The 12,060-nt window shown below is 52.7% G+C and overlaps 1 protein-coding gene across 13 annotated transcripts in view; it reads right to left on the reverse strand.

Annotated features, from left to right (window-relative positions):
* Positions 1-2,420: 2,420 nt before the first annotated feature.
* The window catches only part of Ptprf (protein tyrosine phosphatase, receptor type F), a 74,435-nt gene continuing 64,795 nt past the window's right edge, over positions 2,421-12,060 (reverse strand). For all 13 annotated transcript variants that reach the window (XM_013354787.2, XM_026777495.1, XM_026777493.1 and 10 more), the window contains 12 exons: positions 11,809-11,906; positions 7,938-8,061; positions 7,670-7,845; positions 6,916-7,035; positions 6,538-6,692; positions 6,170-6,455; positions 5,874-6,052; positions 5,527-5,653; positions 5,190-5,315; positions 4,802-4,956; positions 4,557-4,692; positions 2,421-4,102 (listed from right to left, as the gene is read on the reverse strand). In XM_013354787.2, the coding sequence (XP_013210241.1) occupies positions 4,034-4,102; positions 4,557-4,692; positions 4,802-4,956; positions 5,190-5,315; positions 5,527-5,653; positions 5,874-6,052; positions 6,170-6,455; positions 6,538-6,692; positions 6,916-7,035; positions 7,670-7,845; positions 7,938-8,061; positions 11,809-11,906 (1,751 nt within the window). In that variant the 3' untranslated portion in view covers positions 2,421-4,033. The remainder of the gene's footprint in view (positions 4,103-4,556; positions 4,693-4,801; positions 4,957-5,189; positions 5,316-5,526; positions 5,654-5,873; positions 6,053-6,169; positions 6,456-6,537; positions 6,693-6,915; positions 7,036-7,669; positions 7,846-7,937; positions 8,062-11,808; positions 11,907-12,060) is intronic.

A 12,060-nucleotide genomic window follows, 5' to 3' on the forward strand; every position in this document is an offset into this window, starting at 1 on the left:
TGCAACGCCCCAGGTTCCATCTCCAGCATTGCAAACACAAACAAACAAACAAAAAACAAAACTGATTTTGTCATGGTTGGGGAACAGGGAGAAGAATGATTAGGCCACAGAGAACAGATCCTCCAAGCCTGGAAAACCAGGGAGTTAAGGCTGACCCTGAGGGCTTGGTGGGTCTGGTTAGTCAGATCTACCCAGGGCGAAGGACCAGTCTGGATGCTGTGTTGAGAACAAACAGACCATGGAGAAGGCATGCAATAGTCCAGGCTGGAAAGGCAGACTTAGAGTTGGGCATGGTGGCTCATGGCTGGAATCCCAGTGCTCAGGAGGCAGAGGCAGGAGCAAGCATGAATGTGGAGCTGACCGAGCTATAGGGTGAGGCTCTTGTCTCAAGCAGGAGGGCCTGGTGCATGGCTTGGGTCAGAAGCAGTGGGAATGGAAAAACAGGTGTGAGATGCCACACGGGCAGGGCCTGGTGGAATGATGGGGTATAGAAAGGGGAGATGCCTGGTTAGAAAACTTAGTGTCAGGGTGCTACACTCTGCACAGGGAGACCTCAGAGGAGCAGACCTGAGAAGGTGGGGGAAGGACTAGCTTCCCCCCAAAACAGAGATGATTATCTTCCTATAATCTCAGCACTTGGGAGGTGGAGGCAGAAGGATCAGAGGTTCATCCCAAACTATGAATTTGAGGTCAGTCACTATGAGATCATGAGAGCACCTAAAAAAAAAAAAGGAAAAGAAAAAGATCTCTGTGAGTTTGAGGCCAGACTGGTCTATAAGGGCTAGTTCCAGGACAGGCTCCCAAGCTATAGAGAAACGCTGTCTCAAAAAAACAAAACAACAACAACAACAACAACAACAACAAAAAAAAACAAAAACAAAAAACAAACAAAAAAGATGGCCGGGCACATGGCCACCACATCTTTAATCCCAGCTCTCAGGAGGCAGAGGCAGGCAGATCTCAGAGTTCAAGGCCTATCTGGTTTACAAAGTGAGTTCCAGGGCAGTCCAGTCCAAGCTATAGAGTAAGATCCCCCTCTCAAAAAGCAAACAGCAGAACGAGCAGGGAGGAGCTGGTACTGTTGGGGATGGAGACTTTGGGGAGGGCCATCTCCTGGCTTGACCTGCCATGCAGTCTCTTAGGTGGAAGCCCTTAAAAAGTGAAGGACTCCCTGATCTTTGGGGAGCCCCGAGGTTTAGGTCTGGAAAACACTTAGTGCTAAGCCTGCCTGGGGCAGGTCTAACTGCTGGCATCTCTCAAGAGGGAGCCTGGTATTTATTTACTCGTCCCTTGGCAGTGTCTCATGGTTCAATCTTTGCTTAGCAAGTAGTCACTCAAGTTTCGTCTCACCAGCCCTCATGGTGGGATGGCTGTCCTCCGAATAAATACAGACAGGTGGGGCACTAAACCAGGTGTGTGGGAAGCCAAGGAGACCCATGTCAGGCCTAGGTCAGTTTCATCCCATCAGACATCATGGCAGGATGGGTGCCCCTCTCCGAATAAACACAAATAGGTGGGGCACTAAACTGGGTGTGTGGGAAGCCAAGGCCTAGGTCGTTCACAGCCCAGCAGCTGCTAATCGTGGAATAGGCTGAGGGCTTCCACCCTGCAGACCCAGGACAATGCAAAGCAAGTCACTGTTTTCACCATCAACTCAATGACCCACCCATCCCGTTCAGCCCACGTCACCAACCTTGTCACACTGCACTTCTCAGAGCATCACACTTGCTTTGACTTAGGCTTCTGAGCTGTGGCATAGGTCATTCCCTCCTAGGCATCCTCTTCCCACCTCACAACTGACCTTTACTCACCCCCTAAAGCCACCAAATCCAGTTGTCACCTGCTCCAGGCCTTCCCCGGAGCCAGGTGCTGCCCCAGGGCACCCCCAGTAAGTCTGTGACAACTCTCTCCCTGATTTAGGTATTTTTTCCCTGTTTGCAGACTCTTATCTCTGCAAGCTCCAGGGGTCTGAGACCAGGCAGGGTCTTCTCACTGCTACTGTGAGGCTCAGTGAATCTGCAGTGCTAAGTTCCCTTAGCCCCCAGGGTCTTGCTGTTTGTGTGTCCAATACCCACATACAAGAATTACACTGTTGTCTTACCAATTAATTTCCATATGGTCATTTTCTAAGTCCACAAGTTATCCCATTCCTTAGAACATAGGAGAAGATGAAGGTGGTGTTGAGGGGCGGGGCATTACACCCTCCATTTGGCAATCCACAGCACTGGGTGCTCTTAGCAGCACAGGCCTAGAGGCCTAGCCCTCGGTGGCTCTGTCTTCCATTCACGTAGTCATGGCAAAAGCCTGTCACAAGCACTCAGGTTGGCCATGTCCTCTTAGAAAGGATCCTACAGAACCCACCCAAGCCACCAAGTCCGACACCACAGTCTAGATCAGAAGGAGCTGAGGCAGAGGCCCGGTGTGTAAGAAATCGGATTATTCAAATTTATTACCATCAAGAAGTATGCAATGACGCTGTAGTTTCTCAACAAGTAGAAAACAGACTGTGTACAACGGTGAACTCTACAGCACTAGCATCCACAAGGTAGAAATGAATGTTTCTCCAACACCACCAACCCTGGATTGTTGATCTCCAATTAGCCTAGCTAGATCTGGGGACGTCGGCATCAAGTCCCTAGGCTAAAAAACAGCTATGCACCCTTCCCCGCCCCCATTACCTATCTAGATAGTGCTGCCCAGAGGAAGAGGCCCTCTCCCTGCCCCTCAGCAAGCTGAGATAAGACTGAGTATAGTACCAGGATACAAGTCCAGTAGTCTTGCCACATTGGTTTACGAGGGCAACTTGGACTGAAGAAGAGCAAGTCTTGGGGGAACCTGAAGACAGCTGCAAACCAGGAGCGGAATCATCTGGCCCCGGCTGAGGACAGACGTGTGCTACCAGGCCCACTGGCCTAGACCTGAAGGGCCAGCCACACCCCCGCTTGGCCCTGAGGTGTGTGGGGCGTGGCACAAGCCCTCACCTGTGCCATTCATTGTATTGAGGTGGCCAGAACCCACAGCCTACAAACACCTGCCACACTGCAATGCTGGGGATGATAGCGAGACGCTGTGGGCCCATGGTGAGCCCCAGGCACATTGAGTTGCCTCCCACTTCAGGATGTGAAGTAGAGACCAGGGGATGAATCTTTTTTTCTTTTCTTTTTTTTTTTTTAAAAAAAATTATTTTTGTGTTTTTTTTTAAATTTTTGTTTTTTTGAACCTTTGCAAACACGATGGTGATGAGGAAGGCCTTGCCAGGCTCCCCCAGACGTGTCTGTGGTTGTGGGCTATGAATGTTAAATGCACACTGGGGATGGGTTTCCTATCGCCTCCCCGCCCACCACTGTCTGTAGGGCCTAAAAAAAGGCTCTCAAGGAAAAACAAAACCTAGAACAAAACAAAACAAAACAAAAAAAGAAAATGTGTTTCCCTGCATTTGACTGGAATAGGATCTCTGAAAGGCTGGAGAACAGCAGGCGTGGTGCTGCCTCCTGGGCCATAGCTGCCGGGCTCAGGCAGGGCCCTCGCTCTGCACAAGGCATGTGCTGTCCTTCAGCGTAAGTTGTACAAGAAAGGATCCAACATGAACTCAAAGAGGAAAACAAAATAGGCCCCAACTCCCACAGCAGCCCGATCTGCAGTGAAAGATTCGCAAAAGGAAAGTCGGAGGGAAGAGGCTAGGATCCCTCAGTCTACCCCGCCTAAGGTATAAAAAGTGGAGGCTTCGCCCCCTTCCCCACCCCATGAGAAGCATGAGAAATGCGGAGCTGAACAGAGAGCTTGAAGCGGGGCTCCACTTGGGCCTGGTGGACAAGGGCCCAGAGCCAGGCTGCCAGTCCGCCTACTCGCCCAGGTGTTCTGGGCTCTCTGACTGGTGTGGCAATGTTCCCGAAATGCTGTGATCCCAGTGGGCTGTGCTCTGCCGGCAACAGCATCCGTGCAGGAGGGCTGGACGATGGTCGGTATGGCTCAGAGGAGCTGGGTCTCCCCCCGGAGCCCCTCAGGGGAGCAGCGGAGGAGAGGGGAGCAGTAGTTACGTTGCATAGTGGTCAAAGCTGCCGAGGTATTCCAGGGCTGCACGGTAGCACAACTGGTATTGGTCCTGAGAGGAAAAGGGGTTGGCTGGTTAGTGTGGACAAGGGAAAGGCATTCATGCTGCTGTCAGTGGCCATAGAACTGGACTCCACAGACAGCTGCCCAAGTACTCTCCAGATGGAAGGGGGGAAAAGCCTCTGCAGGCCCATCTCCCCGCTTTCCCTCTCCCAGGCCTGTATTCCCCTCTGCTACTCCAACCGCATTTGTTTGTGCCCAGATTTCAGCATCTTACACAGACCGCTGTGTTCAACCCCGACCCAGAAGGCAGCATGACACCAGAGCTCAGGACAGAGCTACTGAATGAACACAGCTCGCTCTCCTCTCCCCCGCAAGTTAGGCAGGACAAGCAATGCCACGTGGCTATAGCATGAACAAACACACGTGGGCCAGCTGCAGGTACAGCTGGTGCCTGGAGGGCTGTTGGGGGGAGACACTTGGGTCCCACACACTGGTCTGCTTACCTCTGTCTGCACCATTGCAGGGCGCTGTGTGCGGAGGGTCTTCACGGTCTGGAACATGTCAACCACACCCTCATACCGCATGCGTTCCAGGGCAATGCTCAGAGTGATAAACACCCCAGTACGGCCCACACCAGCACTGCTCAGAGAATGGCTGTGTCAGGAGTCCTGTCACCTCAGGTGGGGGCTTCCCAGGCCTTCAGAAGCACCCTCCACCCCAGCCCCACATGGGGACAGCCCCACCCCACCTGCAGTGCACTGTGATGGGCCCATCCTGCCCAAATTGCTCCTTTGTCTTGTGCACCTGCCCGATGAAGTCAATGAAGCCTTCCCCCGTTTTGGGCACTCCTTGCTCTGGCCAGTCTGTAAACTGGAACTGTCGGATTGTCCTTGACTGCCCATCCTGGGAGAGATGGTCAGGAACCAGAGTTAAGGTTTGTACTTCAGGCACTAGGTCCTCTAGACCAGGAGTATAATCACACAGGGACGCACTCACGAGGACTCTAAGAGGTAACACGCACAGCTTGTATTCCTGCAGTTTGAGCTCAAGGGGCTTGGGGGGGCCAACCCAGACCCACACATGCTCAGGAAGTGTGAGGTTCAGGCTTGTATGCATGTTCTTTGACCAACACTCACCCGGGCATCTGTGACCTTGAATTCCCGAAGGATATACTGGGGCATGTTGTATTCCGCCATCGGATCAACAACAAAGTACTGATAGCGAGCAGAGCGTTCTGCGGGCCAGTACTGGTGACACTTCTCCTGTGGACAGAACACCGGGAACACCCACGGTTACGTGGGAAGGGGGTGCCAGAGGACTTTGGGACAGGATGGGTGTTGGTAAAAGAGCCCAAGGCTATGCCAATGGGAAGCTGGGGTACAGAGCGGAGCGTCACAAAAGGAGCACCCTTCCCAACGGTGCCTGGTGTCCTCCCTGGAATGAGAGGGGCCCCGGGGGAAGGGGTGGGCTCACCCTGCCCATCTCCCGAAGCTTGGTCAGCATGACGATGATGGTGGAATTGTGCTCCCAGAGCATGCGCCAGAAGTCCTCGGTGCTCTCTGCCAGAGGCCCCTGCGTAGCTATGTAGGCCTTCTGCTGTCTGGGTGACAGAAGACTTGACATGCTGGAGGTGCTGCTGCCCCCATCTATCCCGACACTGCCTAGATCCTTAGGACCCTGCTCACAGAGCAGCCTTCCTCTAGGAAACCCTCACTTCTGTACCCAGCTCACTTTCATCTTTCGGGCTAGCTCCTACTCCCCCAACTAGGAGCAGACCAAGGTACCAAAAGGTACCGTGGGGCAGGGAGAAGCATTCCGACCTGTAGCCATCTAGAAAGCTGGCATTGATGTAGTCCGAGCCTTCCACACCACGGATGGGTTGCAGACACACTCGGGTCAGCTCATAGGGCATGATATTCACTAGGCGGTTTTTGAACTTGTTGCAGGGCAGGTTGGCACTAATGAAGCGAGATGTGTGGGCCTTGGAGTTGGCCAGTAACTGTGAAGAGAAAGGGGTTTATCAGGCTCGGTTCTCTGCAAAGAGGCCTTCCAAGACCCAGTCCTTCCCACGACCCAGTCCAGGACCCTGGAGTCGAGCAGGCCCACTGAGTCCCACCTTGAACTCAAGCTCCATGGCAGTCACACTCTCCCCGGGAGGCACTTGGCCTAGCTTCTGGATGTGGGCATAAAGGTTGCGAGCAGGCACCTCGGTGTGTCCGCACATGGCGGCCTCCAGCAGTGCCTCATGAATGAACACATACTGGTCCTCTGTCTGCACCATGTAGTTCCTTTGTGAGCGCATGCACGTCACGTGGCCATAGATGTCAACTGTCTTCTCATGCTTCATCCGCTCCAGCATCGCATCGATGACAATAAAGCAGCCCGTGCGGCCCACACCAGCACTGAGGACAAAGGCACAGCTTGGGGCAGTGGTCTCCTTTTCCCACTCCACCCCACCCCTCTGGCGGATCTATTCGCTCTCACCTGCAGTGTACCACCATGGGTCCTGCATCCAGTGGGTTGCAGGCCTTGACCCGTCTCAGGAAGGCCAAGATGGGAGTCGGGTACTCAGGAACCCCATGGTCTGGCCAAGCCATGAACTGGAACTGACGCAGCTCGCGCTTCTCACTGGAGCCGCTCTGGGGAACGAGTCAACAGAGGTGAGGAAGCTTGGGGTGTGCTTGTCACAGACCCAGGGAAGGGGCCAGATCCACCACCCTTATGTGATAATTCAGAAGCCACACCAGACAGTCCCGTAACACAGGCTGAGACAACCCCTCAGTCCCCCAGGCCCTGACCAGTACGTCACACTCGGTCTCTACAATCCCAGTAACGGACGAGTCCTAGCGTGTTCAGCCATACCTTATGGAGTGCGAAGGTACGCATGGTGTATGTGGCCAACTCCACAGTGTCCACCAAGGTCACCTGAATGAGGCCATAGGTCTCAGTGCCGCGGGCTGGCCAATACTGATCACACTTCACCTGGAGGGGGACGGGCGGGACAGGGAGCAGGGTACAGGCGACAGTGTTACAGGCTGCCCGAAGGCTTAGACAGGCAGAAGCAGAGTGAGAAGCCCAGTTTACCTGACTACAGAGAGCCCCAGCCCGAGCTCTCAGCTTCTCCCTCCTCACCAAACCACACCACACTGAGCCACCACCCCTCCCCTCACTGGCTGAAGGACCATAATTGAAAATTATTTATCCAACACCAGATAGCACCAGGCACATTTTCTGCCAAATTTACCCATAACGTTTATGCCCCATTTTCAAGCTCTGTAAATTTTATGTTCCAGTCAATGCTTCGCAGTGCAAAAGCAGACACCAGCAGCTCCTTCCACTAATTTACTTAGATGTGTGAGGGCCCCAGGAACACTCGGGCATCTGGGGAACACCCCAGAAACTGGGGAACACATCAGCATTCCAGGAAATGACATATTAACATCCCGGGAACTCATAAACACCTGGGGAACATGCTATATTAGATTGCAGCAGCTCCCTGGTACCTAGGGAATAAGATGATACTCTAGGAAAACCATAGCCCTTGGGGAATCCCTTGAAAAACCTCAGAGAAGGTGGTACCCAGCACCACTGAGTCATTTCCCATCCACCCCCTCACCCGGGATTTCTCCTCTAGCCTGGTCATCATGACCACAGTGGCTGTTCGCTGTTCCCACACCATCCGCCAGAAATCGCCCATGGTCTCGGGCAGTGGGCCCTGTGTGGCGATGTAGGCATTCTGCTTCCGGTAACCATCGATGTAGTTGGCATTGATGTAATCACTCCCAGGGACACCTACAGATGGAAAGGGGTGCGAGAGAGCATTAACCTCAGTGTGCGCTGGAGAGCAGAGCAAGAGGGGAAAGAGCAATCTGCCCCGGGCTCACCATCGATGGAGGTGAGGAGGACTCGAGAATGGTCATAGGCAATGACATTTGCATAGCGGTTCTTGGGCTTGTTCACCTCCGAGTTGGAATTCTCCCATGTGAACTGCTGTCCAGGGTCAATGGACTGCCAGAAATGGAAGACACAGGCAGAGTGAGGGTCAAGTCAACGGAGGCCTACCTATGGTACCCCCTCCAGTCCCCAGACACAGAGCGGACACATCCCAAGTCCAGAAAGTGGCAAACTGAGGACTTAAACTTCTATTCTAGATTCCTTTGTCAGGTACAGTGGTTGAGGATGGGGTGGGGCGTGGAACAGGCCCCTGTACCCAACTAGTGAAATATGGGCATGGGCGGTGAAAGCCACTGCGGCCACCTGGAACACCCTGGGAATTGCCCACGGTTCCAGATCAATGCAACATGTTGCCCAGCTCTGCCACATCTCTGGCTTTTCCTATTGCATCTGTCCCCTTGTCCATTATTTTGCTACATAGATGGATTAGTTCTTTATACTGCTCTTAGGTAGCTCGTTTGGTTTCAGGGGATCTAGCTTAAGATCTCTTAGTTAGATGTTTTCTAGTTAACTCATTATGCAAAAGGTACAAGGTTTAATCTTTGCTTATTTTTACTTTTAAATATTCTTTCATCTTTCCCTTGCTATACCGTTTCTATAGCACCTAAAATAGCTTTCTTTCTCCAATACTTGCTTTTGTCAAATGTTTTGTTTTATTGTAATTTCTAGTACAGTGTAGTATAGTACAGTCCTGCAGGCAGGACCTAGGCTCCTCCACAGCTCCTACCAAGCCCTCACTCTCCATCCTTTCCTGGTTCACCCTCACTGTTCATAAAGTGCTTTTTTCTTTTTTGGTTTTTTCAGACAAGTGGTTTTTTTTGTTTGTTTGTTTTTGTAGCTTTGGAGCCTGTCCTGGAAATAGCTCTTGTAGACCAGGCTGGCCTCAAACTCACACGAGATCCGCCTGCCTCTACCTCCCGAGTGCTGGGATTAAAGGTGTGCACCGCCTCCACCTGACTCCCTTTTTTTGGACGGGGTCTCATGTACGCCTGGCTAGTCTAGAATTAGCTATATAGCTAAGGATGACCCTGAACTTCTCGCCTTCCTGCTTCTGTGTTCTGAGTACGGGGCCTGCAGCATGCGTACGGCCCCATTTATGTGGGCTCTGCAAATGCTGGCAAGCACTCTACCACATTAGTTACATCTAAAGCCATTCACAAGATTTTCTCTCTCTCTCAAAATGCACATGTGTACAAACACACGTCTGCACCTGTGCAGTGGACTGGAGGACAACCTTAGTGACACCCTCCACCTTCCTTGAGCTAAGACCCCTCAGTGGCCTACAGCTCACCAACCAGGCGAGGCAGGCTAGCCAGGAAGTACCACGGATGCTGTGTCTCTCCTTCCCCACACAGGGATTACACTGCACATTTTACACATTCATACCTGCCATGTTTACATGGGTTCTGGGGCTTGAATTTAGGACCTTGGTAAGTGCTTCCCAGACTGGGCTGCTCCCATCAGCCCCCTCCGGCCCCATTCACAGGGTTTTAGGTTTAGATGCCAGTTCTGTCCACTACTCAGCAGCCTCCCCAGACATCTCCACACACAAGTCTCACTTCAACCTCAGTTCTCTCAGGGGGCAACTCATCCGTTTCCCTTCAAAGCAGGCTCTGCCATGTGACTCCCTTCCGGTGGACAGCTGCGTCACCCACTGACGCAGGAAGCCCGGTCAGCATCTGAAGTCCACCTCAGAAATTCTCCAAGGCTCACCACACCCCCATCCTCCCTCCCTCTGCTGTCCTCGACCTGGGGCCGCCCTTCTCAGCTAGAGACGGAGCTCTGCCTGGCACCTCCACGCCTCCTCTCTTGCTCCACTCCAATTCACTCTGCCCTTCAGCAAGAACAGTCTTTCAAAAAACACGCAGACCCGAGTATCAATTTCCTGCTTAAAAGCCCCCTCGTGCTCTTGACTGGCTCAGGGCACAAAGATGCTTACAGCTACATCTCTGGGGGATGCAGGGTGTGTCCAGCGCTGTTCGAAGCAGCCATGTGCATTTCCACATCTCTTTTCTCAAGGCAGGTTTGGTTATTTATTTATTTATTTTTGGCAGGTTTGGTTATTATCCTTATTTTGCAGATGGACAGAACCGATACCCATAGCACAAAGTCTCCTCCATTGTGGTCTCAGCCTCATAATTCTCCGAGGAGACTGGCTCTCCACTTCTGTGAGCCCTCACCCCGGGACACGCCTGCTGTCACGTGTATTGTCAGAACCACACGCTCAGCATTGATTACCTGTCTGCCTGTGTCTCTCAGTAACTATGTCCCAAGGCATTTGTCTCTATATGCCCAGCATCCAGCACAACGATGGGCACACAGAAGACAAATGACCAACAGACCGTGAAAGAGTTAGAGGAGAGTCCACGGTAGATTTGGGCAGTCGGGGAAGGCTTCTAGGACAAAGATGGTCCTTTAGAGAAAGCTCAGATGAGAGGAGTGATGTGAGCAGGGGCCCTGGGACCTGAAATGGGCAGAGTTTTACTAGAAGGATGGGTAGGTGCGGGATAGGAGAAGGATGAATACTGGTGAAAATCAAGGAAGGCCTTCTTGGCCAGCAGCCAAGCTGAATGCAGAATGCCTGGCTGACATGCTGTTACTGCAGTGCAGCTGCAGCAGGTCAGAGTCAGTGGGCACTCTACAGGGAAGACGTAGCTGCTATGACGAAAGAGACACACTCATCCATCTACCTGCCAGGCTCTATCTCTTCTTTGGAAGCCTAGCCTGTTGCCCTTGGGATCTACTTGGCCCATGGCCTTCAGAAGGGCAATTCCCGTACCCGGAGGTCCCTGAAACATAACTCAGAGTAGACATCTGACTCAAAGAGCAAACTCCTGGGTCCAGCTGAGCCAACCCATCCATCATCTCTCCATTCATCATCTCCTGAGACCTATGCCAAGAGCTGGAGGAAGAGTGACAGACACAGAAGAGAGACATCTCCACCATGCTTCACCAAGAGAGTGGGCCTCTCCTCCTCACTACCTTTCTCGTAAGGCTCCCGCCTGGATGCCCAGGGACACTCAGTTATCCCTGACAAAGAGCTGGGGGTGGCAGGAAGCCCACTGACCCTGAAATCTGAGCTCCTAGCAAAGAGAAGTCATGGCCAGAGTGAGGCAAACACTCGGAGGGCTTCCTGACTCCCACCCAGGAGCTGTGCATTTCTGAGCGCACATAATCACAGGCGGGCTGGCAGCTTAGTAGCCAGGCTGAGGACAGACTTCCAATTCTTTACTGGCAATGGTCACCACGGGGAAGCTCACTAAGACTCATCTGAGCCTGAGGTGTGGACGGTACGGTCACGAGGCCAGATACTGGGCAGGTCCAAGTTGGAATCTTGGCTCCACTAGTCCTCAGCTGTTTGACTCTGGGTATCTCACTCCCCTGTCTGAGTCCTGTTTCTTGTTGTGTACGTGGCCATTTCACCAGGCCAGGAGGGACCAAGTAAGATGCTGATGCCCAGTGACTGGTCAGTGCTGACCTATTCTTGTTAGAGACCGGATATTGTGGCCATTGTTTCTAAGATCAGTGTCTGTTTCTGGTTTCTGCTGACATGGAGACATTTGAGTAGGCAGCTAGCAGAGCCTTCTGAAGCATTTCCAGAGGTGACCACCAGAGGGCTGCAGTGAGCCTGTGGGCTGGGCCTAACACCTAAGGAGGCGAGTTCCCCAGTTGAACTTTGCTTTTGACCTCCCTGGCTATTCCAGGAAAGCCTACATTCTTCCTAGTCCTAGTTGGGACCCAGAACAAGACAAAACTGACAGGAAAACTGAGGCCACATGGGGTGAGGGGGCATTGTCTCACCTCATACTCCTGGGAGAACTTGAGCCCATCGTTGGCTTTGAGGCGCTCAATATTGTCTGCCAGGTCGGTGATGGGAATGGGCGGGTGGTCTCTCATACCTGGGGGAGGTGGAGCACACACACAGGTGGAGTCAGTGTGAGTTCTGAACAGGGTGGCAGAGACAGCCCAAGGCATGTACTGTGAACACGTGTGGTCATGGAGTACTTGGCACTGGTGGCATGGAGAGACATCAGCACATGCGGCGACACGGAT

The sequence above is a fragment of the Microtus ochrogaster genome, unplaced genomic scaffold (genome assembly GCF_000317375.1).
Source record: "Microtus ochrogaster isolate Prairie Vole_2 unplaced genomic scaffold, MicOch1.0 UNK69, whole genome shotgun sequence".
NCBI classification, from domain to species: domain Eukaryota; kingdom Metazoa; phylum Chordata; class Mammalia; order Rodentia; family Cricetidae; genus Microtus; species Microtus ochrogaster.